This window comes from Carica papaya, chromosome 4, assembly GCF_054855325.1.
Source record: "Carica papaya isolate Zhongbai chromosome 4, ASM5485532v1, whole genome shotgun sequence".
NCBI classification, from domain to species: domain Eukaryota; kingdom Viridiplantae; phylum Streptophyta; class Magnoliopsida; order Brassicales; family Caricaceae; genus Carica; species Carica papaya.
Genome location: NC_142312.1, coordinates 26,861,580 through 26,889,359, shown reverse-complemented (window position 1 = coordinate 26,889,359; position 27,780 = coordinate 26,861,580). Strand labels below are relative to the sequence as shown.

Sequence of the window (27,780 nt, the reverse complement as noted above, 5' to 3'; positions counted from 1 at the left end):
AAACAAGAGACGTTAAATTAACGCATTAAACGGGCAAAGGATTTGTTGGTGGTGTAATTTACAGAGTAAATATTTATCCCCACCACCACCATCACCATCACCATCAGCACCATCTCCATGGCCACCACCTTCCTTGACAGTTAATTCTTACCATTAAAAAAAACACCCAAAAAGAAAAAAGAACAACCCAGAAATTATATTAAAAAAAAAAGAAAGAAAAAAAAATATTTACTTTTGGCGTTGAACTGGTCCTTGGTCGTCGTCGACTTCTTCTTCTTCTCTTTAGCCGGGTCCCTCCCCCTCTTCGTCCACAAAGGTATCTTGAAAACGCAGCTTTCATTGATCTGCCGGAGGAGGTAGCTTTCCCGGGTTGTTTTGGTTTTTGAGTCTGAATTTGTTTTTCTCGCAAAGTGTTTTTCTGGTTCTTTTCTAAATGTGGGGAAACGCTGGAGAGCCTGCTGATTCGTACTATGAGGTTCGGCCCGAGTGCACCGATGTGCCCAAAACCAGATTTAAAATCAAGGTTTGTCATCCCTGATCTGGGTAATGTGTTTTGAGATAGTCCATTTCCGAGATATGCATAATTTTCTTGTTAATGATGGAGAAAAATTACCTTGTTTTGTGTTCTAACGATTTGATTTTCTTACTGAATTGTTGAATTGTGAAGCTGTATTATGTTATTACGAGAGTATTAATCTGCATTATGTTCTTCTGGGAAGATAGAACAGGAGTACTGTTCCTTTGGTTTGTAGATTTATGAGAATTTTCAATGAAGAAAAAAAAAAACCAACTTTATTTTCTTTGACGTGTAAGAATGCAAATAAGTTTTGGGATTAGATTAAATTGAGCTTTTTGACGCATTCAAAGTTTGGTTTATTTCTGGTTGTGTAATTGGACATGCTAATGTTAACTTCTCTATGGGGTTAACATTTCATTTTAATGGAACTAATGAACGGACGGTCTTGGTTTAGTTATTAAGAAAATATAGTTTATTTCCTTGTTGGGTTTGATTTTTGGATAGGTTGGGGATGGATTTTGATCTAAGTTTTGCAAATGGTATTGGAGCTGTGGATCGTATCATCCTTATATAGGTGGCTGCTAAATTGCTAGGTGCTCGTAATTAACTAAATTGCGCGATCATAAGCAATAAAATTGTGTTGTGTGTTAAAAAAAAAGAAAAAAATGATAAGTTAATTTCATTTGGTTATTTGACTACTGTTGGTGTCTGCAGGGGACTTTGCTTGTTAAGGTTTTCATGACTAACTGAACCCTCCTGTTTCAATTTGCTCATGCAGCCTGGTAAAACTCTAAGTGTGAGGAAATGGCAGGCTGCCTTCACTCCAGAAGGATCTCTGGATATTGGCAAGACTCTAAACCGAATTCAACGTGGAGTAAGTATATCTTGGTTTTGGAATTTGCCATAACGTTTATGTGGATATTCCTGGTATCATGGTATTAATTATATCCTGTCTAGATAAACTAGATATGAGTGGCTTTCTGAGAAACCTGAACTAGAACATATTAATCCTACCTACATAATCTGTGTGCTTTGTCTTATTTTGTTGAAGTACGATCCCTTAAGTGCCAATTAGCATTACTTGTACCCTAGATTTGATTTTATCTACTTTAGTAGTCTTGTTCCTTATATTTTGGTCTTCCTTCTTCCTTCACATAAATCTTGTGTGCTTTCACGATTATGTCATGATTCTTCTGACAAATATTCATCTTTAATGAAATGCAAGTCAATTAAATCCCTGAAGCCTTAGCAGGAGATGATTTTTTTGGAAACTATTAGGCATGTTAACATGGTGCTGGTACTCATTTAATGTTTATTTTTGCTTGATAACATCTTTCTCCTACTAGCAAGTAGCAATGCTGTGTAGTGTTATTAGGATAAAGATATTAGCATGGTGCTGGTCGCACTTCCCTCAATAGATATCAATGATCCTGGGAGCATCAATTTATATTTTGATTCCAATTTTGTGCAGTTTGCCTTTTGTACGTGGGTGGCACTCCCAGTGTGGCATTGTTTATAAAAACATCTATGTTGTACTAAAAAGATTATGTAGATATCTACAGATGTACTTGGAATCTGCCATGCATTGTTTCTCATTCTTGTACACGGATGAGTTAATGCCCTTGTCCTAAAGTTACTTCTTTTTGTTTTGATCGATCTAGGGCATCCATCCATCAATTAGAGGAGAAGTTTGGGAATTCCTACTTGGTTGTTATGATTCCAAGAGTACATTTGATGAAAGAGAGCAAGTACGGCAACGTAGAAGGTAGTACATTTTCCTGCTTTATTGCTCAGCATATTTTGGAACTATAAAATATGGTGCACTGAGTTCGTAACACATGGTTGGCAACTAACTGGCGAATGGGATAGAATCTCTAGTTTCATATTTTAGAGTCTTTTTATCAAAATTTGAATACATTCAGTGTTCCCAAAAGCATATTTCCATATGGTAGTAGCAATAATATTAATAACAACGTTAGTTTAGGAATGCTACCTTCCCTCTTACCCAGATCTTCCAATTGAAAAACAAACAGGCATCAATTGTATTAAGTACTATTAGGACAGACAGCTGTTTTCTTTTTCCCTAAAACAAATTTAAAGATAGCAATGTGTATTGCATTACTCAGATAGAGGAGGAAAAAGACCTATTTACAACTAATTGAGTCAACCCAAAAAAGTAAGCTTCTATTTCAGGCTTTACAACAAACTGGTGCCAACAAACTCTAACCCAAAAAACCTGTTTAGTTGTTATACTTTTAACAACTGCTACATTCTCATCATTCGCGATTTAGAAGTTGAAATCTTTACTCTGCTTTCTTACCATATGAGGTGGTTGTAAAATTTTTTGCTATCTCTTCACCTTCAGGATGCAATATGCAACATGGAAGGATGAGTGTCAGCAAATGTTTCCTGTTGTTGGAAGTGGCAAATTTATTACTGCTCCTGTAATCACTGAAGATGGTCAACCCATTCAAGATCCTGTAGTACTTTTAGAAACAAATCAAAATCCAGGTAAGGGCTTCGTTTGACTTCTTCTCCTTTGATGAGCTTTATGCTGAAACTGACAAAAAATATTAACGTAAAAGTGATTCACCAGGTGTAAACAATTCCAATGGTTCGGAAATGGTGAAGGAGCTTACTAGTCGTGGACCTTTGGACAAGAAAATAATCCAGTGGATGCTCACACTACATCAAATAGGTTGATTGCATTCTCTAATTTCATGTCTATATCTGCCTCTGTTACTCTGGAAGTTTTTACCCCTCTTTCCTAATATTCTGTTTTCTTATGCACTTTTGAATTTGATTAGCATAATGCTGCAAGGACACATGCAATAGTCATGTCTTCAGTCAGAAAAAATGATTGATGAATGCTGATCGCTCCTGATTGTCTATTTACTGTGTTTGAATGACATTGTCACGTTCTCATAAAAGTTCTCTATTTTTATTGATATTGAGTTTATTTCAAAATCCAATTTCATTGAATAAGAGTTGCAATAAAATACGAATATAATAGACATTTTGGATGGATATAACATTTAATATTAAGTCAATTTGATATTTAATTCAAGTTAGGTTTCTTTGTAATTTCGTCCTTGAGAGGTGAGAATACAGATCCATTTTGGTGTTAATTAAGGATATAAGGGAAGTCGATTCAATTATGCATCAAATGCATAAATTATGATTAACTTTTATGTGTGAACAACTAATATTTAGAAATTGAATGAGAATAAAATAAGTCAACCAAATGCAATGTGATTGTTCTGACTTAACATTTTGTAACTCTTCCATTCTTTTGCATGCAGATGTTGGTAGTTTGAAATCTTGTTTTTTGGTCATGGAATCATCTAATTCTAAGTTCTATATTTTTCTTAATGGCTTGTGGTCTTTTTCTTATTTGTTCTAGGACTTGACGTCATCCGCACAGACAGGACACTGGTCTTCTATGAGAAGCAGGAGAACTTGTCAAAATTATGGGATATTCTAGCAGTTTATGCTTGGATAGATAAAGATGTTGGCTATTGTCAAGGTGGTTATAGTTTCTTACATGCCCATGCTTCTCGGTGTCTTCTTAGTCTTGGAAGTTACAGAATCCTTAGTATTCTATATTATTTTTATGATTTTTAAGTGTGTTCTGTAAATTGTTCCGAGCAGGAATGAGCGATTTATGTTCTCCCATGATAATTCTTCTTGATGATGAAGCTGATGCATTTTGGTGCTTTGAACGTTTGATGCGTAGATTGGTAACTCCTTTACTTTTTCATTATAGCTTTTCATGTGAAGAAATATAATTTTCCTGCTTTATATAAAACTTTTTCTTTATCAGTGATTCCTCATAATTTTTTTTTTTAATCTTTGGAGGATCCCTGAAGAACTCTTGCATGTAATAGTAATTAGAGTGCTATATATAAATATCATGCTTTTCCTTTTCTTCCCTTTTCCCTTATTGTGGAGAATTGTGGATGCCTCTCTGTCCATCCATCAGGGATCTATTTCACATTTGAAACCACACCATTTTGTGGCTTCAGTATATTTACTAGGAGTTAAGGCTCATACTTTATAATGCTTTGACATGTGAATTTGATTATTTATATGATACGGTACTGTTTTAGGAGATCTGCTAAATTATTAAAACATCTGATATTTACACCTATTTTCTGTTCGTTTGAATTAGTCAGCTTCTTTGTATTCTTGAGTATTAAGGTCCCCAGTTATGTTCACAAAAGAGATGGAGAAACAGGGTCATACACCTTCACCTAATAAGTCAGCAATTAATTGCCTAAAAAATGTGAGAATATTTGAATCAGTTGCACTAAAACCACCAAGATGGTTGGAAAAAAGCTTCTTGTAGATTTAACTTTTCCAGTTAAATGACTCACATGGACATGTGTTTTTTGCAGAGATTTTTGGTTAGCTTTTTCTTTACCATTTTTCTGTTCTTCTAGAAAACCTACATCAGAATCTTTCTTTTCTTTCCTCCTGTGTTATATGCAAAAAATGATTCTTTCAATTGACCCTTTTTTTGTTTGATTGTTCTTATTTTCAACTGTTTCTAGTTTCTCATGACATATTACTATTTAACATCTTAAAGCGAGGAAACTTCAGATGCACCGAGAGCTCTGTTGGCGTGGAAGCACAGCTTAGTAATCTGGCCGAAATTACTCAAGTTATTGATCCAAAACTTCATCAGCATTTAGGTATTTCTTGAAGTTTATATTTGGTATATAGTTAAGCACTTATCTCTCCACAGTTCATATATTAATTAATATATCCCTAGTGGTAGAGACCTGAAAAGTCTCTGTTGGGATAGGTGTGGAGTGTTGTAGCTGTAAGGATATTATGATTAGCTGGAGGCAGACTCGAGGATTATTATTCTAGATTTATTACATGGAAGAAAATCATCCTGTAATATGGCATTAGGTTCCTTGACATTAAAAGCAGGTCGTGCCAATTCATGTCCTATACGGGAAAAGAAAAATGATACTTTTTCTTTTTTTAGAGGAAACATGGAACTTTTATTAATAGAGAAAGATACAACACAACATGAAAAGCTCAATACTGTTTTTACCAATGGCCCAAAAACCCCAAAACAAATACAAAAGTGCCTAGAAAGAAAGAAGAATGCATTTCTTGCAATCACAAAAAAAAAAGAAAAGGAGCATGGTTGTTGAGTGACGTGCTCTCTGTTTTTCATGGAACATTTTCCTCTGCCTGTCGAACAAGCAGGCTCGTCTATATTGTCAAATATCAGTTATGAATATAACAACTTCATCTTTTGAACTTCATATGTGGCAATAATTTCATTACTTGGTTTACATTTCTTTATATCATGGTTCCATAAGGAATGTAATGATTTTGTATTTTGAACTTGGATCACAGAGACACTAGGAGGAGGTGACTATCTATTTGCTTTCCGAATGCTAATGGTTCTGTTCCGTCGAGAGTTCTCATTTTGTGACTCATTGTATCTTTGGGAGGTATATCAGATTGCCTTTGCATGATTTTAATTGCGTCTAAAAATATGTTAGAAGGCTATCTGTTTTGCATGATATTACCAGAATAATATCTTGAAGATATTATGCAACAGTATAGTACCATAACAAAGCAAAAAGGTTTTTTTATTTGTTAATTCGTTATCTGAGATGCATCTATCGGCAAACAAAACCCACCAATTTGATATTTGGATGCCTTAAGTTGATCATAGGACCAAATGAGCACTATTTAATCTAACATTGAAAACCACACATCTATTTAAGAAAAGGAATTAAGCTCTTCTAAGTTTTAAACTTGTACCAAATACGTATTACTTTGTCGTACATTGTCATTCAAGTTTTCACGCTTTCGAAGTTCGTTTAACACTTGATATTCTCTTATAGTTTGAACTTGTTAACAGATGATGTGGGCCCTGGAATACGACCCTGATTTGTTCTTCATGTATGAAGAGCCTGAATTGGCTAGTGACAAAGCTGAGGGATCTAAAGGCAAGCCAAAGTCAATACGCCAGTGTGGGAAGTTTGAGAGAGAAAATATGAAAAACGGAAAGAATGCCGAAGCCCCTCTCCCCATTTCTGTTTTCCTTGTTGCCAGTGTCTTGAAAGATAAGAGCTCCAAGCTAATGCAAGAAGCTAGAGGCCTGGATGATGTAGTTAAGGTCAGTTGACAAGTTCATGCTTTATGACTACTTTATGGTTTATAGGAACACAGTATGACAGAGTTAATTGCGGTCTCTGCAACAGGAGGAAAAAATACTTGGAAGATTCATCTAATACTGAAATTAGACTGTTTAGCTTTAGATATCCCTGAAACTTAACATGATTAGAACATAGTTTGATAACATTTTTTCTTTCTTTTTCTCTCATTTCATGCATCAGTAAGCAATCCCAGAAACTACAGCAATAAGGTAACTCCCACAATAGGTTGGCAGTACCTTTCAACTTGAGTAGTTTAAAATTTCACGAAGTCCTGTAGAAAGAAGTATGAAACATATTTCTATAGTCTGATGCTTTGGAAAAGCTTTCTTTCCTGCATTAAATTGATCTTAACAATCGTGCAAATCGTTTGTGGCTCTCTGGGTCGTTACAGAAGCTTCTTAAGGTTTCTGCAATATTTAATCTACCCATATCTCATTATTTCTCTTTTTTCTTTTCTTTTACCTTTTTTAATACTTCTTCAGATATTGAATGACATAACTGGAAATTTAGATGCAAAAAAAGCTTGCACTGGGGCAATGAAACTTCACAAGAAGTATTTGAAAAAGGTATTATCCTAAATCTCGATCTTCCATTTAACATTTCCTCTTTTTACATTCATTCAGTTAAATTCTTATAAACGTGCTTGAGCTAGAAACCAACTCTTAGATTTTTTCTTAGTCAAGACTCAAGAGAAGTTCTCCCTGTTGTTACTTAAGCGAAAAATTTTATCTGTTGTCACCAGGCGAAGAAGCCATAGAATTGGATCGTGTTCATGGATATATTTGGCTCAAGTCAGGAAATCACGGGATGCTTTTCGCGAACTGTGACTTGATTTATCACAACCAGATAATTTACTTCCCCCATAATTTTTGGCCTGGAGATGAGATAGTTGTACAATAGAGATGACCAGAAAATGCTCATCAAGAACTCTGTTATATATAAAAAAAAAATGAATCAACCCCATTATTCATTATTCCAAAGGATCCTTTGGAAATCTCATATATGAATTAAAATTGTATTTTTATGTTCCTGTTGTTGTAAGTCTTCAATGAAACAAAAAAAGAAAAAAGAAAAACAGACGAATGATTAGTGCATATAACTTGACCTATTTGTCTATGTACTTCAATTTCTTTCCAAATCTATGCTGATGATAATATAAATTTAGTATCAGAGAAAAAAATAATTAAGTCATGAAATCATAATTTTTAATCTTTTTTTTTTTTCCCAATACCTGATACTATTTAACTTATAAAAATATTTTAATACATAATTTTTTCACAAAATTTTGACAAATTATTTTTATTTTTTGTATTTTATTTTATGTAAAATTTAAAAGTTTATAATAGCTAAAAATTAATCTACTAAACTTAACAAAAAACAATTAATTTATTTTATTTGAGTTACAATAATAAATTCAACAGTTATTAAGAGACAAAAAAAAAAATTATGCAATAACTATTTTTTTTTTAATAATTTTTAAATTAAAAAAACTATTATTTTTTTAATTATTCTTTACATCACCTAAATTAAAAAAAAAAAAAAGAGAAACTTTGGCTTTCTTTATAAAAAAGTTTCTTAAGAAATCATAATTTAAAATAATCTTATAAATTAAATAACCTAATTATAAAACAATAATTGTAATGAATATATTAAATAACCCATAACTAAAGAATGAAATAAGCAATTTATGCTTCTAAACTATTTTGTTTTTTGGGTTTCAGATTTTGGACATTTAATCTCTGTCCTCTTACCATGCAATATATATATATATATATATATATATTACTTTATAATTCCTATTATGCAGAAACACAGAAAACTTTTGAGTAATTGTTTAAGAGATATGAAATACGCCTGTAGAGTTTCTGGCTGGACAGATTGGAGTCCCCTGATACTATTTATATTAGTTCTAATAGTTTTTGTTTTAATGTATATTAATTCTAAAAAGTTTGAAATAATAAAACGATGTATCCATACCTCTTACCAAATTATGATGTATTTATACATTTCATATGTGGTAACATTTTACTGTTTAATTTAATACATACACATTTTAATTTATATATACATTTATTATGATCGTATCAATAGATATATTATAATTTTTTAATTCAAAGTTCACTAGTATGAATATAGAAGAGGATTATAAGCTAACAATAAACCCAATTAATTAGCTTGTTCAATAATAGAATTTTTCTACTTAATTACTATAAGTATTATTATTTAATTAAAAAATTATGAAACTTAAATCTAAAATATTTAACAATGTGCGCTCATAAAATCTTCCAACTTAAAACTTTTTTCTTCTTTATAAATTCTTCATGCAAAAATTAAAAATTATTAGATTGAAAAGACAAAAAAAGAGAAGTAAAAGAAAAAAAAAATGAATAAATTCCTTCTTGATTAGAAGGTAATTCTATACTAAAGAAAAAAAATTACTAATACCCTTCGTACTAATCAAATTACATTTGAGAAACCAGACATTATGCAGATAATAATCAATATCATACCTTTTGCATATAATATATTAGCTACTAGTTATTATAGCTTATAATTTCTTTTCCTTTTTTCATACAAATTATCATCATCATAACGCCTGCTTCCAAGTCTCATTTACTCCTTATGCATTCTCCTCACCATCTGTCGACAGCCATGTTTAATCACAAACTCTTCAAGCCAAGCTTCAAAATCATGGCTTCCAAACACCCAAAATCATCATACTCATCATCTGCAATTCGCCCCTTTCGCGTAGAAATCATCATCTTCTTGCCACTGACAGGAGACAACTGTGTAAGCAAGGGAGAATTCAAAAGAAAAAGATGTAGTAGTTTTTTATATAACTGAAAAATCTAATCAAGAAAAAGGAGCATATATTAATTCTCACCAAACTACTCCCTACAATGACGAACAGAACATAATTGTAAATCACCCTCTTGGGTGATTTGATTATAAGTGGAAGTAATCTGTGATTAGCAGGAAAGTAAGAGTGGCGACGAAGATAGCAGACAAGAAGGTGAAGCTTGATTTATGGCCTGCGTTTTTCTTAGGAAAATGCTTTGGCAGAGCACATTCTTCGCCATTAAAGAATACTCTTTTGGGGAAACCATCGCCGCCGATGATATTCAGGCCCCGTATGTTCTTCTTAGTGAAAGAAATCACAGACTGCTGCTTTCCCGGAACCGGCGGGTCCTTTTTCGGGTCAGTGCCATTAACCTGACCCGCCAAGTAGTTCAACCCCTTCAATCCTTGGAAGAAGATGGTCTGATTATTCTTCCCTATTCTGGTTCCATTAAAGGAGTAAACATTTTCATAACCAAGACCAGCTTTACCCACGTCGATTGCTGTAAACCAGTCCTCAAATGGGACATCCTTCCAGTTAAAGATGGTGACACGAGCTGTCCATCCATTGTTGTAATCAGAGTTGACGTGCCAGTTTATGCTAACTCCACAATTATCAGGACATGGCAGTTTCTTAGGGATAGGTCTGTGTTTCTGTTTCGCCCAAGCTCTAGCTTTTAACGTCCTGTTTGCGAAAGGAACAAGAAGAGCATCAGGAGGAAGAAGCATCGGGTTGGCATTAGCGTTGCAGGTGTCAGTTTGATCTTCATTGCACCCACAGGCGCAGGAGTTGCAGGGAATGGCGGAATCGTTGTAATAGGCGGAGAAGGAGACGCAGCATCTTGCAGCTTTTTCTTTAGGTTTTGTAATGTTACAGACAACTTGCCAGGTCGCGACTGCAAAGGAGGTAGCTTGAAGACCAGACGGATCAGGAAATGGAGTCGGGTCGACCCTAATCGGCGGGCCACATTTGTACTGTGGATTCAATACGCCGTCGATTTTCCATTTCTGTGGAGGGTAAAAAGCAGTTCTGTTCATATCAGGAGGGAGCTTGTAAACCTGTAACTGGAAAATTGACCTGGATTTCCATGGATCCATCTGGGTTGGAAGCAAAGTGCCGTTTTTACAACAGTAAGGTAATTTGCCAATCTTATCGTCGTTTTCTCGATCGGCAGGGAGATCGTAGATGGTGGGTTTCTTCTCACAATTCATGATTTGAGAAAAGTCTAAGTCTTTGTAGAATTGGCCGGCTTTTCCATAAAGGCATTCGGAAGGGTCTTTCCGGTGGGTATAAGCTCCTCTCATGGTGGAAATGAACTCTCCTCGCATCCATTCCCATGTGAGATTCCAATGGTCAAGACGGCCTAATGGATTGTTGTTGTCTATGGTGACCTGCGCGAGGTAGTTGCCGCCGTAGGTTTGGAGGATGTCGTAGACCATGTTCAGATCGCCGTATTGTCGAGGCAGGAACTTTGTTTTTGGCACCGGTTTTGTTTTGAGTTTAGGGTTCTTCTTGCAACATACGTGCATGTTGCCTCCTGCAAAATTTAAAGGTAATTATTTTTTTGCATGCATGCAAAAGTAAATAAAAAGGTAAAAAAAATTTGTTGGTGTGACTTGATTTTAAAAATATATTGCATATAGTTTAGAGAACATTATATATATATATATATTCTGAAAATATTTTGAAAAAAAAATTCACATTTTATTTATATAATAATTTATAATCTTATAACTGGTGCATTTTTTATTTTTATCATAATAAATTTTTTTTTTCGATTTTACTTGTGAATATAGACATTCTTAAAAAGCCATGTTAAATGTTATGTTTTTTTTTTAATTTTGTTTTTTTACTTTGTATGATTGTATCAATATTAAAAATTTATTTTTTAAAATAATTTTTCATAAAAATATATATTTATTTAATAAAATAATATATAGACACGTATCATAATATAACAAAAAATGCATAGAAAAACAGTATGACTCAGAAATTTAAATTTAAAAGAATGCAAAATTTAATGGTAATTACTCTTTTGAATGCATGTAAAAATAAATAAAAAATTGTACATTTATCTATTAAAATAATATATAAAGAAAAATTATAATATAACAAAAAATACACAGAAAAAGTGTGACTCAAAATCTAAATTTAAGAAAAGAAGGAGAAGAAGAAGTGGCTTACCATGTCTCTTGGGAGCAGGACACTGATATCCATCATTCGACAGCTTAATAGTTCTGGGCATAGGCGTGACAGACGGCTTAACCCCAAAAAGCGTACCAGTAATCTCAACAGTTGCGGAGATCTGAGTAAAGTCCCCGGCGGTATCAATGGCGGTCTTCAGATCACTCTGAGGGTAACCGGTAAATGTCGTACCATTACCGACGGAGACCGGTAAATCACCAGCATCGGCGGCAACAGCTCCATTAGCTGACACCAAAATCTCCCGGTGCTGGAACCCTATGAACATCTTCCATCCCTTGAGCTCTTCCGACCCGGCGTTCACTATCATGGCTGTGGCCTTAAACGCCCATGACTGCGCCGACACGTTCTTGACATGCGGGTATTCTCTCTCCCTTCCGGCGAAGTTGTACGACAGGAATATCCCGTTACATGTGTTCATCTCCGGTGGGGGAGCTTGAGCTTCCGTGTCGGAGTAATCTTGGGCGGAACAAACCTGGATTATCAAGACAAGCACTAATGGAATTATTCCACCGTTGGTAATATTCCAGGGGATTTTCATCCCTGTTTTGGCTTTGTTTGCCTTCATTGTTGGTTTGGTGCTTGTCTTCTTTCCCAGGTTTTCTTGATGTGCAAGCAAGAAGATATAAATGTATACAGAAATATATATATATATCTGAAGGTGTTGGTTGGTGGTGAGAGAGAGGGTTGGGTTCCCTGCCTGGGAGCCAAAGGGGAATCTGAGAGAAACCCCTAATGAAAATGAGAGGAAATGCTTTTAAAAAATTTAAGGAGAGAGGATGATACAGATTATAAGACTGAGTCAAACTGAATTCTCTTCCTCTGGTTTTCTACGGGTTTGTAGGAGACAAAAATGAACATGTAACAGCTGTTTTTGTTGATGGGCTGATGGCTCTCGTACTTCTGTTTTTAGAAACCATGTAAAACGTCGTCGTTTTACACCTGTCTGTTTCCCTCCTTCCCTCTATTACTTAATTAATTCATGAAAATCAATAATTTAATAACTCAATATACAATGAAATTTAAAATATAAGGAGAAAAAAACTAATCAAAGTTTATAAAATAAAGAACTAATTTTATATGAAATCACAGAACATTCAATTACAAAGTAGAAGGGAAAAGAAACATGTACCGCAGAAATAAAACTGTAATTGATCAAAGTTCTGAAACTGAAGTAATTCAATGGCGGAGACACCCAGTGAAAAATTCTAGCATTACTACAGATATTTATGGTGTCATTTTGCTTCGACCGAAGGACAACGTTTTATAGTGTGTTTGGAGGGCAACAATCCAAGTGCGTGCAAATTAGCTACATGTTGCGGATTTATATTTGTTTTATAATGTAATATAATTTTATGCATGACATATATAAACATTTAAATTATCTATCTAATTTTGAAAGAATAATTAAATAAAATAATTGTCACAAAAAATGCTTGTCATAGTCATTCTGATTATTAAATATTTCAAAAATACAGGTGAATTCACAAATCCATAAATATAATTTGTAAATTTAAAAATAAATCTAATAAATATTTTTAATAAAAAATTTTAAAACTAAACCAATCCCAGTTATAAAAATTTGTTAATTCATATATACTCCCAAAATTCTTAAAATAGTTCATAACAATCTAAATTTCATGCCACAATATAAGATTTTTTTCTCCTTGAATTATCAAGTTTAGGAAATCCTTCCCTATACTCCTTTCTCATCACAACAACGATTTACAATCTTCATATATCAAACATATTTCCGTATGTCGTAGCTATTTGAGTAAGAAAGGTTACATGCAGCATAAACAGCATTTTCCCAAGCAAAAACTTCCCACTCGAATTTCCAATATACTCGTGAATAGAACCTCTACCTGGAAAATAGGTGAGGCTCCACACCCATTTGTTTTCCAGCCTGTCATGAAGCTTCACCTACAAAAAGTTGAACTTTATTTTCTACTTTTCACCATGTTCTTAGTGAAGTTCTGTGCTACTTGTATGACGTGAATCGAATCAAGTAACAGTAATCTCTTCCATGCTGCCAATTTCTTCAGAGAACTGTGGTTTTGCTTCCAAATCAATGAACTGGTTAGACTTGCTAGCTAGATGCGAGATGCTAACCCTCCCTTGACGCTTAATAAAGTCAGCAACGGCTTTCATCTCTTCCTGCGAGATGTATATGTATTTTCCTCTATCATCCATGACACCAGATAATCGTCCTAAAACAAACATCAATTTTGAAAATCCTCAAGCAACAATTCATAAATAAGGTTCTAGAAATCAAACCTAAACATGGCAGAGTTGAATGAAACAAATTGTGCACTCCATTTATTAACTGGAACAACGATTTCTTCCCCTTGTTTTAAACAAGACTTTCAAAATTGAACCACAGAATTTGATGTGATGTTAGACCATCACATACCAGAAATAACTAATAAGATTCCCCACTCCATCAACAGGTGGGCCTAGCATACAACTGGAAGTAGAAAAAAAAAACAGCTAAGAAGCAAGGAAATGGTAAATTAACAAAATCAAACCCAACTTTTCAGGTGCTAGAGTTGAAAATGGAAGAACCAAAAATTTCAGCCAATATTAAAATTATGCAGCATCTCAAGATTAAAGATGATTATTAAAAAAATAATTTGGAATTCTTTGAACACATAGTAGGAGAAGTGCGCAAAAGTTTGATTAAGGAACAATTTTTATTTCAAAAAAAGAAAAAGGAACTCAATGGTACATACCCATACTCTCCAAGGAAATAATCCGATTGATGCATTCCTGCATAAATTATAAGCGGTTTACAAACTAATGAGAAAATTTTCACCAAACAAAGGCATGACCATATAAACTTTCCCTTCTTTTTTACTTGGATAGATGATGCATGCACAAAACAAACTTCACGATTACCACATTTTCAACCAACTTACTGTTTAAAAGTGTAGAAAATATAGGAAAATAAATTTATTTCTTTTCTGTTTTGTCTAGTGGAGAGAATCTCAGAATGGTTATAACCATTTCTGCAATTTCTTCTCCCCATAAATTTATTAGGAAGATTTATTTGGAAATTGTTATTTATGTCGCTTTATTTTCTATAAATTGTAACACCACCAAGAATGAAATTAAGACAAGTAGAAGAGGATTTTCCATTCTTCAAACCTTCATGGTATCAGAGCGACTCTGATTCAGGAGAATCATCTCGATTGAACCGCAATAAAAAATGGCCTTGGGAGAACTACCATTTTCTCCACCCGAAATTTCATCAGGCTCTTACTATCCTTCTCCTACCAGCCATGGCTTGGTTGAACCATCCTCATCACTCCTCACTGGGCATAAGCTGAATGGTAGCAATTACCTTCAGTGGTCATCGTTAATATTACTCTTCATCCGAGGCAAAGGTCACGAAGAGTATCTCACTAGTGAATTCTTACCTCTATCGGTGAATGACCCGAACGCTCAAATATGGAAGATTGACAACAGTATAGTGATGTCGTGGCTCGTAAGCTCGATGACGCCCGACATCGCAGAAAATTTTCTTCTCTATGAGACTGTGCAGGAAATTTGGGAGACAGCTCGGAAACTCTACTCCAGCAAGGAAAATATATCAACTATCTTCGAAATCGAATCCACCCTTCACGAACTGAGACAAGGTGAGCTAAATGTAATTCAGTATTATAATCTTCTATCTCGCAGCTGGCAGCAACTGGACGCCTTTGAAGAAAGGAGATAGAACTGTCCCGAGGACGTCAGAAATTTCAAGTCATTCGTGAAGGAAAAGCGTATTTTCAAATTTCTGCTGGGTTTAAACAGCAACCTTGATGAAGTTCGAGGGCGGGTGCTTAGCATCAAACCATTACCTAGCATCCGCGAAATCTTCTCCGAGATTCGACGAGAAGAAAGCAGAAGAAGAGTGATGATGGGTGATGTGCAACTCACTCAATCTGTTGAAAACGTTTCCGCACTCTCAATGAGAATTTAGGACCCGAAGGGGGAAAAAAGGTCGTTCTTGGTGTGACCACTGCAAAAAGCCTGGCCATGTCCGTGACAAATGCTGAAAACTCCATGGAAAACTAGCCGACCGAAAGTCGCCCAGACCAGAAACCGACCACCATGGCAGTCATGCGTACGCTGGAGAAGGCTCTCTGAGTTCTGTGGAGAGTAGCCCAAGCAGCTGGAAGCACTTCAGAAAATTTTGACCCAGACAAATTATCAGCCTCCCATCAACGCATCAGTGACACACAAAGGTAAAATTCATGGTTTATCTGTGTGTTCAACAAAGCAGGTTTGGGTGGTTGAGTTTAGAGCATCAGATCATATGATTGGAGATGTGTCACTACTCCAAAATCACAGCAAAATCTGAAGAAAATATTTTGATTAAAATTGTTGACGGGTATGTCTCCAAAAAGTGGCTAGATATGGCTCCGTAAGTTTATCTCCAAATTTGACAATTCATTCAGTCTTTTATGTGCCAAAATTAGACTGTAATTTGTTATCAGTGAGCAAGCTTTGTGGAGAGCACAAATGTATTACTAAATTTATCTCTAATTTATGTGAATTTCAGGAGTATACCTTCTTCAAGCAAACAATTCTAGAGGACAAACTCAAAATGCAGTATGTGCAAATTCTGTTTCCATAAGTCATTCAGATAATGACCAAAATATTATGTTATGGCATTATCGATTAGGGCACCCAAATTTCGTTTATCTGAAAAAGTTGTTTCCTTCCCTGTTTAAGAATAAAGATCCTGTTTCATTTCAATATGAAATATGCCAATTTTCAAAACACATTCGCAATTCTTTTCCTAATTTACTATATAAATCTTCTAAACCATTCGCATTAATTCATAGTAATGTATGGGGACCTTCTCGAATTACTAACATTACCCAAACTAGGTGATTTATATCTTTTATTGATGATCATACAAGAATTATGTGGATATTTCTCATGAGAGAAAAATCTGAGGTTGGACCTATTTTCAAAAAATTCAATACTATGATCCAAACACAATTTCATACCAATATTCAAGTTTTAAAAACCAATTATGCATGTGAATATTTCGAAACCTCTCTTGGAAAATATTTCACTGATCATGGCATTATTCACCAAAGCTCGTGTGCCCATACCCCACAACAAAATGGTATAACTGAAAGGAAAAACCGACACATCCTGGAGGTTGCCCACTCAATCATGTTTACCACTCATATCCCAAAATTTCTTTGGGGAGAGACTATACTCACTGCCACTTACTTGATAAATCAAATGTCTTCCCGTATTCTCAATTTCCCGTCACCATACAAATTACTCTCACAAACCTTTCCTGAATCCTATATCCTAAATAGTCTACCACTCAAAGTTTTTGGGTGTCTGTATATGTTCATATTCACCCACATTTTCGAGGGAAACTTGATCTACGGGCTGTAAAATGCATCTTTATTGGTTACTCTGCCCATCAGAAAGGATATAAGTGTCTAGTACCGGGTACACGTCGATTTTATAACACCAAGGATGTTACATTTTTTGAAAACCAACCCTTTTATTGCACAACTGATATTCAAGGGGAGAACTTTACTCAGTAATATCAGTTGTGGAATGTTAGCATATCTCCTCTCTATTCATCCTCCCTGGAACCTGAACCTATCACCAATACTTCACCAAAAATCACATCGAAAGAACCTGAGCCAGCGTCAGGAACAGAAAACACATTTCTTGTAAATAATGAGTTACGTGTCTACATTAGAAGGAACAAAAACCAAGGAGAGAAGGCACTTGCATCAGACAAGCCTTGCCATGAATCTGCTCCGGCTCCAGGTACTCAGAAATTTACAGGTAATGAGACATCTATCCCTGCTACTGATATTGACAATGAATTGTCTATAGTTTTGAGAAAAGGGACTCGAACATGCACCAAACATTCGATACAGGACTATATCTCATTTGGTAAGTTGTCTTCAGAACATCATACCATTGTGTGCAGGCTAGACAGTAATTTGCCAGACAGTAATTCGCCATAGCCAAACTCTATTCATGAAGCTCTGGAAATACCAGAATGGAAAGCTGTCATCCAAGAAGAGATTAGAGCACTTGAGAAAAATGGGACAAGGGAGTTAACTGATCTGCCTATAGGAAAGCATTAGATTGGATGCAAGTGGATCTTTACAACAAAATACAATCCTAATGGGAGTATAAATCGATACAACGCTCGCCTAGTAGCAAAATGTTTTACTCTGTCTTATGGGATAAACTATTGAGAAACATCTGCTCCAGTAGCCAAACATAATACAATCCGGGTATTACTGTCACTTGCTTCTAACTTTGATTGGCCACTTTGTCAGCTAGATGTAAAGAATGCATTTATAAATGATGACCAAGAAGAAGAAGTATACATGGATATCCCACCAGAATTTGAACTAATTGATGATCCTCAAAAAGTGTACAGTCTCAAAAAGTCACTATATGGTTTGAAACAATCTCCAATAGCTTATTTTAACAGATTCACAAAAGTAATAAAACAAGAAGAGTATGGACAATGTCAATCAGATCATACACTTTTTGTTAAAAACTGCATTTTAGGTAAAAAAAGCTATCTTGATTGTCTATGTACATGGCATTATTTTAATAGGAGATCACATTGAGGAAATTCAGAGACTTAAAGAATTCCTACCTAAAGAGTTTGAAATTAAAAATCTTGAAATGATGAAATACTTTCTTGGTATGAAAGTAGCCCGATTAAAAAGAAAAACTTCAATATCATAACGAAAATATGTTCTTGATCTCCTGAAAGAGACCGGAATGCTCGGAAGTAAACCTGCTGACACACCTATGGATCTGACCGTAAAACGTGGATTCGACATCAGTGATAAAAAGGTTGATAAAGAAAGGTACCAAAAATTGGTGGGCAAACTCATCTATTTAGCACACACCAGACTTGACATCGGTTTTGCAGTTAGTACAATGAGTCAATTCATGAATCAACCAACTGAGAAGCACATGACGGCTGTATATTGAATTCTGAGGTACTTAAAGATGACTCTAGGTCAAGGATTGTTCTTTCAGAAAACAGAAAAAATGGATATTGAAATCTTCACTGATGCTGACTGAGCAGGATCAGAAACTAACAAAGATCTACATCAGGATACTGTACCTATGTATGGGGCAATCTAGTAACTTGGCGCAATAAAAAATAGTCTGTTGTATCTCGTATCAGTGCAGAATCTAAATTCCGAACACTTTCTCATGGAATATGTGGAGTGTGGTTGAAAATGATACTTTAGAACTAAAAGTTTATGATGGTACCTCTATGAAGGTTTGGCGTGATAACCAATCAACCATTAGCATGGCTAAGAATCCAGTTCATCATAACTGAACCAAGCATGTAGAAATCGATCGACACTTTATCAATGAAAAATTGGAAGATGGAACTATAACCCTTATGCATATCTCAACAAGTCAATAGGTTGCGGACATCCTAGCAAAAACTCTACCAAGAGGAACCTTTGATAACATTGTATCCAATCTAGGTTTACTTAACATCTATGTAAACTAGATTGAGGGAGAGTGTAGAAAATGTAGGAAAATAAATTTGTTTCTTTTCTGTTTTGCCTAGTGGAGAGAATCTCAAAATGGTTACAACCATTTCTGCAATTCCTTCTCCCCATAAATTTGTTAGACAGATTTATTAGGAAGTTGTTATTTATGTTGCTTTATTTTCTATAAATTGTAGCACCACCAAGAATGAAATTAAGACAAGTAGAAGAGGATTTTCCATTCTTCAAACCTTCAAAAAGAATAATCTTAAGGGAACAGTAGCTAGGATGAGTACCTGGGTCCGTAACTTAAATTCTGCAGCAAGATCTTCTAATGGAACACATTTATGTTTCTGCAACAATATGAAAGACAATGAAGTATCAGGAAATGACCTTTAAGTTTGAGTGCTGATCATAATCATTGACATGACTGGCAGACAAGAACATAAACTTGCATATGACAATAATTTACTCCTACAACAGATTCAATTATTCATGAAAAGAGCGCTTTTTATGAGAATTGAAAAAAGAAATGGAAATTGAAAGATCAAAGAAAAACTTGCTTTAGGGGTTTCTAACACTAACCAATGGAGTGTTTATTGCAAACTAAATAGTAGAAACCCCAGCAGTTGAAAGCAGACAAGTGAAGAATACCTTTATGAATTCCACAAAGTCAGAAAGCAAATCCTGGCTCCTGTCTTGCCCTTCAATCTCCGTTGTCCCTTCAGCATCAACAGAAAATTCCCCTTTCCACTTCTCAAACTCCATTGCAGCAGCCTCCTCTTCCCGGGCCTGCCGGGCTTTCACTTCTTCTTCCTGTATAAAACATTCCCAGATTACCTTGGTACCAAACACCATAAAAAGTAGAAGAAACAGTCATAGCTGCTCTTTTTCTTGCAGAAGGGGCCAATCAACCCACCAGCATACGTTCTTGCACCTCTCGCTCCTCATCCTTTTTTCTCCGCATTTCTGAATAACGGTCTTGTTTTGTCTGCCTTGACTCACGTGCAGCATCTTCAGCCTTCATCACAATGATCCAGAACTCAGTATACTGAACAATTAATTTTTTTTGAGATAAAAAATTTGAAGGCAAAAGTCACGCCCAGGGGGATGTATACTGAACAATTAATATACCAATGTAAACACAAAGAGTGTGAACAAGATGATGCAACTAAGACCAAATAAGCAGCCAAGGTTGCTGCAAGCTTCTCTGAAGTTCAGAGGAAGTTCATATTCTCAAGTGACCAAAATATTGCTCAAGTTTCCCAGCAGAAATCTAATGTTAATATTTGAAACTTGATAAAACTTATAGGCTTCATAAACAATCACAATTGAGCATTCTTTATACTATTTAGCCTGAACAGGACAAAGAGTCATTTGCTGATAACCAGATATGAAAAGAAAAACTAGTAAACCTGTCTTTGTGCTTCCCTCTCTTGTCGCTTCTTTTCTTTCTTCTTTGATGCTTTAGCCTCATAATATCCACCCCCCACACCTTCATCATCACTTTCATCCAACGTTTCTGCATTTGCATTTGTATGAATAATTACTCCAAAAGTAGTACATAGAATACCAAATTTAACGCAACAAAGGATGCTCCAGAACACAATAAGAAATGTTATGGGCAAACAGGTACGAAGCTTACACAGCACGAGATTTGGTGCATCCATAAAGAACCTTGTAAATTTACATCAACATTTATACAAGAATTGCTAACTATGGCCCATATTAATCAGTCAAAGAAGTCATTAAATAACTTCAGGTAACCATCACATTATGTACCGAAGAATAATAATCATCAAATTTATATTGATTGAAACCAGAATTTTACAATCATCTAATATGTAATCCATCTCCTCTTACAATCATCTAATTACTAGCCAAGTGATCAAGGTACCTACATAAACAAGGACCAGCTTTACTACCAAGAAAAGGAACTAGCATTCAGAAGGAATAAAAATTAAAATCTAACAAGTAACAAGTAACAAGTAAAAAAGTCCAAATATTACGCTACCCACCTTCAACATTTGCTGATGATGAGCTAGCCCCAGAAGCCGCTGGTCTCCGCCGCATTCGACGAGCACCAGTAGCGCGTACCACAGTTTCTCTCCTTGGGACCTGCAACTCAATCACGATTGTTTAAGAAAAGTAAATAAATCCAGAGGGTTAACCTTCCAAATCATTATGATTGTGAACCAAATAGATCTCCTCGCCAAACAACTCTGCTAATAACCAAACGAATTGAATCAAAATACCTTCAGGTTTTGACATCTAAACTCTACTCATCAACAGAAGAAGATAAACAATTTACTCTCTACTTACCACAAAACAAAGAGAAAAGAGCAAAGGAAAACCTAATCCCCGTTCAAGCTCAAGACTCGACTCCAAATGAAATACTTAAAATAACATTATCAACAAAGCCGTTATTTCTTAAAGTGAACTTCAACGGGGAAAAACAACAAATACCTCACGTGGTTCTTCTTCTCTCTCAGATGATCGAGAATCTTGACGGCGTTTCCATATATATAACGGGATTAATGCGGCAACTATAAACATCGAGAGAATTAGAGCGAATATTTCCTCCATCTGTTCGTCAATAATCAAAATGCAATGAGAAAAATAAAAATTAAAGAAAAAAAGAAGAAGCTAGAACTGAATGAGGAATAGGAAGTTAATAAGGGAGCAAGAGAACTGTAAACTTCACATAAACCAAGATCAACACAAAATAGCAGAATTCGACTTTTCATTTGATTCTGTAATTTCTCTAGGGAAGCAAAATGAAAGTTAAGAATTCGTGATTAGGCTTCAACATACCTCGACAAGCTGAAGTTGAGGCGATTTCTAGGAGAATTACAGTCGGATATTAACGCCAAAGGTTTACCGGCGCGGAGAGAGAGAGTTTTATGGGGCTTGTGGGCAGTAAAACGACGTCGTGGATCTGAGCTGCCCGCGCATTATTTCAAGGTTTACCTGGCCCGTCTGATATTTTATTTTTAAATTATAAAAGTATATATTTATTTCTCACCCATCATAACTAAAAATATTTCTATCATAAAAATTTATTTTTAGTTAAAAACATGATAAAATTTAATTTTATCACTATAATTCTATTAACACATTAATGAAATAAATTTTTAATTTTATCAAAGAGTACATATCAATTATTATCAACTTATAATTATTGTGCATAAAAAGTTATCAAATTAATTAAAATCAATTAAAAAGTGATATGATAAAATTAATGATATATTAAATTTTAATCCATCAAATTAAAGTATTGACTTTATTTTTATATTTTAAAGACCAAATATATATCATAATTTTATAATGGGTTAAATTAGAAATATAAAAAATTTACAGGCATAATTTGTCTATAAATAAACAGTTATGATCTATAAATTACACACATAATTTTTATGTTCCGTCACAAGAAATAGAAAAAAATGTGCGAATTCAAAATTAAAAAATTTACTACAGAATGTGTATATTTTTTTTTCTATTATATATTAAGATATGCTTCCGTTAAAGATTTAATCTCTTTGATTTAATATAAATTTAGTAATTTAGATTTCGAATCAAAATTTGAAATCTCTAGGTGTTCATCCAAGAGGGAAAAGAATAAGTTAGATAGGAATGTTTATATTTAAAGATGTAAAAAGTGCGGACAACAATTAACATAGTAAAGAGAGTTTTAAATCTAAAAATTACTCTTTTCTGACATATCTAATTATTGATAACTAAAAGTCATGAGAAAATTACGTGTGGCCGAGTCAGATAATAATTGTTGAGGACAATACATCGCCATGACTTGTGAACTTATGCGTAAAATTTGCCTTGAATTACTCTAAATAGCATCATTTCAATTTCATGAATAATTTTTTTTTTTAATTTTTTAAATTTAAAATAATATATATTTATTTTTATATTAGATATATTTTATAAAAAATTAAAATTAAAAGTTCACAAATATCTCCCACAAAGTTAATTCCCATATGCAAGACCATCAACAAAATACAATACATCATGTCATCAACACCAAGACCTTACAGACTATGATATAATATATATATATATATATATATATATAGTCTCTCTTCTTCCCTTCATAAAAGGTCCAATTGGGTCTGGATTGAATTAATTTTTGATTAAATCCGGTTCAGATTCGCTTCGCATTCAAACCCCCAAGCAGCTAATAAATATATGTCGAAGCACCAAGAAGGGCATTGTTTCATGTCTGCACTATCCATCACAAGAAATATAAAAAGACAATAACATTCTTAAAACTTTTAACAAAGATTCAGTCCACTCCACATGAAGAAAACTTCAACATGGAAAAGAAACAAAAGAAGTCTGTTCACAGAACCTACCACACTGCTCGATCACACCAAACCAATATTATTATTCTTATCTTTCTCAATTACATTCGACGATTTTCATCTCTTCCTACTTCTTATCTTCAAGCCTCAGCAGTCTCAGCTGATTCACCAGCAGCCAAGACAAGCTCGGGATGAAGACCGCCTGCGTATGTTCCATCCACTGCATTCGGTAATCCAAGTGATTTCAATGCAAGATGTGCTGCCTTCTGTCCTGATATCATCATGGCTCCAAATGTTGGTCCCTGCATTTCCAGCAACTAGCATTCGTCAAAGGCCAAATTACTATTCTATTTATATCTTAAAGAATATTTTGGGTATATTCTAAAGAATTTATGTATATAAGGGTCTACAATTTTATTGGTGATATATTTTCATTTTGATCATAGTGGAGTTTCTTCTGAGTCTTTCCCATAGATATTGACATATTTGTTAAACCAAGTTAAATTCTGTTATCTTTTCTTATTTTACTCTTTAACTTTGTGTGATTGTGTGCATTTGGAAATTTATTTTCTCAATAACTACAATGCTTGAAATGTGCTAATTCTAATGCTGTAACACAGAAATTGCTAATGCAAACACGATAATTGGATATAATAGAAGAAATTTACCATTCTTGGAGCACCATCAATCTCAGCAACCTCCATGCCAGTGACAATCATTCCAGGAACAATCTCCCTTGTCAATCTCACAATAGCATCCTCAGCTACGTTCATATCCAAAGCTTTCATTCCCGGCACGTTATCGATCATCCCAATGCTTTTCAACCTCTTGACACCAGTGGCACCAAATGGTCCATCATGCCCACAAGAGCTCACCACAACCTTGGCTTCCATTACATTAGGGTCCATACATGACTGTGTGTCATGGTTCATAGAGACCAGAGCCCAGTTGGTCACCACACCGCCTACTCTGCCTCCCTTGACTATCAAGTCCTCTGCAGCCACAGCATTGAAGAGCTTCACGTTGGGACGAGCCAGAATCTTGCTCATGATGGTGGAGGTGAAGAGTGCGGCGTGCTTGATCACCACATAGTTGTCCTGCTCATCGTACTCTACGCCAAGCTCATCAAGGAAGTGATGAGCTGGTTTTCTCACTACCTAGTATCAAAAAACACACCAGTTTATGTAAGTCATTACTGATAAATCACAGGAGCAAATCATGTACGATTACCTAAATCAGATAATTTCATTGTTTGTTCAAAATCAATATAATGGGTCAGATAAATCAAAGTGAGGAAAGTTTACAATGAGAGGTTTTGATGGATTCAGCCATTTGGGTATGCATCACTGATCAATTTCTCACTTTCAAAATTTAATTCAACATCAAGTGACTTGATAAAGTTTGGATTTTTACACGCGCACACAAAAAAGAGTTGGCCTCCACAGACTCAACGCAGGAAATGATTCATGCAGATCTCAGCCATGGAGGGGTAATTAAAAGAACACTGTCTTTACTCAACTAGTAATACTCAAGAAATTTCACACAAGCGCACACATATATATAAGATAAATCATTATCCAAAATCCACACACAGAGACAAAAAAGAACCCAACTGCTGAAGCAGTTGGAGAATTGAGCAGAGCATTACCATGGCAGAGAAGAGTTGGCCACCGAGCCAGGCACCACCGCCGGGACTAACAGACTGCTCGATAATGGCGACTTGAACCGACGGGTTCTTGCTAAGTTCGTAGGCGCACGAGAGACCAGCAGAACCGGCACCGACTATGACGACATCGGTATCTGCATGGCTGATCATGTCCATCATGTACCGGCGGGTCATCTCCCTAGACACGATCGACTCCCTGATGGGCTCGAATTTAAAGGTGCAGAGATCGTACGGCGGAGAAGACGAAGCGGAGACGGAGAGACCGGCGGCCGGAGTCGCTTTAGGTTTCAAGTTAAGAGAAAGAGTGGTATTAATGGGTGTGCCATGAAAACAGGAGTTGAAAAGAGAATGCTTTTGAGGCTTGGAGGTGGAGAGAGAAAGTGAAGACGCCATGGTTGCCATGTTAGAAGACGAAACGACAGTGGTTTTACGGTCTGGTTGGGGGTGGCTTGGTTGAGAAGACAGCGGAGAGAGTGAGGAGCATTTATTGAGGAGCAAGAAACAGTGAGTGGGCGCAGAAAGATATTTTAAAAAAATAAAAAGGAAAATTAAATATCACGGTAGGTGAGGTGGGAGAAGGACACGTGGCAAAAAGATAGGATACGAAGGGTCTAGAATTTCCTGATTTTTTAATTTAAAATTAAAATTATTATTTTTTTATAAAAAAAAAAAAAGAAAAAAATGTTGCCGGTAAGGTAATCTTGTTTTGGTGCAAGTGGCATGCATGAAGTGCAGCGTGTACTTTTGTTTTCTTTTGGTGATATTTTTATTTTCTTTTTTGATTTTCATGAAAAGTAAATCTAACTTTTTGTTACGGAAATATACATATTTATATAGTTTATATTTTTACTAAACATATCAACTCAAAAAAATTTACAACCAAAAGGCCAAAAAAAAAAAAAAAAATTATTAATTAAATTCATTACCTACATGAGATATTATATAAATGTGTATATGTATTCTAATGTTTTAATTTTTTTGTGAAATTAATTTACGTGAAAAAATTTATAAAATAAAATAGTAGGTTGAGATACAATTAAATAAATTAAAATAATATTATATAAAAAAAATATAAGATAAAATTAAATATAACATGTTTATTTTATGTAATACGGTTATTTATACTTTAAATTTTATTTAAAATATAAAAATTATTGATAGAAACTATTAATTTCTTTATGTTTATTTACTTGTGTTATCGTTGATTAATTTTCAAAAATTTTATGTAAAAAAGTTGGTTGGAAAATTCTGGACCACAAATATTGATATGATGATTTATAATTTTGCAAATCTCAGTGACGTTAATGGTTTCCTTTTTTACTTTCCATCATGTAAAGCATCTTTTTTTTTTCTTTTTTTTAGGAAACTATAAATATCTAAAAGCATTTTGTAGATCATTGGAGTAACCAAAAAAATATCTTGGAAGTACTTTAGGGACCATTTGTTAATTTATGAAAAGTGTGGGTCCTTCGAGATAAAGGCAATGGCAGAGAAGGATGGAAGAGGAAAGTAATCTTGTCTTCTTTTCTTTTTCGATACAGCAAAAATAAAATCAAAGAATCTTGTTTGTTTTTTTGATTTGGGAAAAAATGACATTAAATTGTACAATTTTATATTATATTAATAATTCTATAAAATATAACAAATCCAATTTTATGTCAAATATTCTTAACATAAATTTTTATTTAATTATAATTAAATAAATAAGTAAACGTTAGAGTGGATAATTTTATATTATATTGATAATACTACAAAATATCAAATGTTTGTAACATAAAACTTTACTGTAATAAGTAAATGTTGTATTAAGAAACATAAATTCTTGTTTGATTAGATTAAAATTTATGACCAGTTATTTTTAAGATATTGGTTTATCTATGACAAGTAAGAGGTGGACGGCCAAAGGAAGATAGGTGGCGGCCAAGCCCAAAACTAAGAAGAGATGGACGACCAAGAAAAAATCAAACTGCGGCAAAGCTCACCCCAATGGAGAGGACAATGACCAAGGAAGACCTAAAGGAGATTTTGTACAACTTGGATGGATTTGGGTCACTTGAAAAAAGTATCACAATGTCAAGTGAACTCATTACACAATGGAGAGCAAAAAGGCTACATACAATAAGACTTTTTAATTTTTTATTCAAGAATTAATCAATAAGTAGGATGAATTTAGATCAAGTGAAGAAATCCAAAAGAAGAAGAAAACAAGCCCACTAACCCAAATGCAACTCAATCCAAGTGTAATAGGAAAATGAGCAAGAAAAGGGAAAATAATTTTCCCACAAAAGAGGAATTCGCCAAGCCATGATTATTGCTAACTTGTCTAAGTAGTCAGTCATCTTGATAGCCAAGAAGTGAGAAAACTTGGTAAGTTAATCAACAATTACCCACATAACATCATGTCGAGCGTGCCTTTGATAGCCTTATCACAAAATCTATGATGATTGTTCCCATTTTCACTCCGGGATCGGCAATGGCTGAAGCAGTTCACCTGAACGTTGATGCTCTGCCTTAACCTGTTGACATACAAGGCACTTGGAG

At 34.6% G+C, this 27,780-nt stretch overlaps 4 protein-coding genes across 7 annotated transcripts; 1 reads left to right on the top strand and 3 right to left on the bottom strand.

Annotated features, from left to right (window-relative positions):
• The first annotated feature begins 287 nt into the window (after positions 1-287).
• LOC110810961 (rab GTPase-activating protein 22) lies at positions 288-7,813 on the top strand. Its single transcript, XM_088218562.1, has 12 exons — positions 288-523; positions 1,296-1,391; positions 2,179-2,282; positions 2,883-3,028; positions 3,114-3,215; positions 3,921-4,043; positions 4,169-4,257; positions 5,106-5,211; positions 5,894-5,991; positions 6,408-6,665; positions 7,188-7,271; positions 7,448-7,813. The coding sequence occupies exons 1-12, from the start codon at positions 434-436 to the stop codon at positions 7,460-7,462; spliced, it is 1,311 nt and encodes a 436-aa protein (XP_088074688.1). The 5' UTR covers positions 288-433; the 3' UTR covers positions 7,463-7,813.
• Positions 7,814-9,073: 1,260 nt separating this feature from the next.
• LOC110810904 (COBRA-like protein 10) lies at positions 9,074-12,499 on the bottom strand. Of its 2 annotated transcripts, none has more exons than XM_088218561.1 (3): positions 11,729-12,499; positions 9,590-11,081; positions 9,074-9,491 (listed from the first exon to the last, which is right to left on the bottom strand). In XM_088218561.1, the coding sequence occupies exons 1-2, from the start codon at positions 12,312-12,314 to the stop codon at positions 9,652-9,654; spliced, it is 2,016 nt and encodes a 671-aa protein (XP_088074687.1). In that variant the 5' UTR covers positions 12,315-12,499; the 3' UTR covers positions 9,074-9,491; positions 9,590-9,651. The 2 variants fall into 2 exon arrangements, with proteins under 2 accessions (XP_088074687.1, XP_021892913.2); XM_022037221.2 differs by having other exon boundaries at positions 9,074-9,477.
• An 855-nt stretch (positions 12,500-13,354) lies between these two features.
• Positions 13,355-22,223, bottom strand: LOC110810964 (DDRGK domain protein). Of its 3 annotated transcripts, none has more exons than XM_022037291.2 (9): positions 22,072-22,223; positions 21,724-21,843; positions 21,276-21,375; positions 20,673-20,779; positions 20,177-20,278; positions 19,912-20,073; positions 19,554-19,610; positions 14,479-14,515; positions 13,355-13,956 (listed from the first exon to the last, which is right to left on the bottom strand). In XM_022037291.2, the coding sequence occupies exons 2-9, from the start codon at positions 21,841-21,843 to the stop codon at positions 13,751-13,753; spliced, it is 891 nt and encodes a 296-aa protein (XP_021892983.2). In that variant the 5' UTR covers positions 22,072-22,223; the 3' UTR covers positions 13,355-13,750. The 3 variants fall into 3 exon arrangements, with proteins under 3 accessions (XP_021892983.2, XP_088074685.1, XP_088074686.1); XM_088218559.1 differs by lacking the exon at positions 22,072-22,223 and adding an exon at positions 21,950-22,065; XM_088218560.1 differs by lacking the exon at positions 14,479-14,515 and having other exon boundaries at positions 13,355-13,903.
• Positions 22,224-23,513: 1,290 nt separating this feature from the next.
• Positions 23,514-25,728, bottom strand: THI1 (thiazole biosynthetic enzyme, chloroplast (ARA6) (THI1) (THI4)). Its single transcript, XM_022037292.2, has 3 exons — positions 25,222-25,728; positions 24,242-24,730; positions 23,514-23,875 (listed from the first exon to the last, which is right to left on the bottom strand). The coding sequence occupies exons 1-3, from the start codon at positions 25,639-25,641 to the stop codon at positions 23,714-23,716; spliced, it is 1,071 nt and encodes a 356-aa protein (XP_021892984.1). The 5' UTR covers positions 25,642-25,728; the 3' UTR covers positions 23,514-23,713.
• Positions 25,729-27,780: the final 2,052 nt, after the last annotated feature.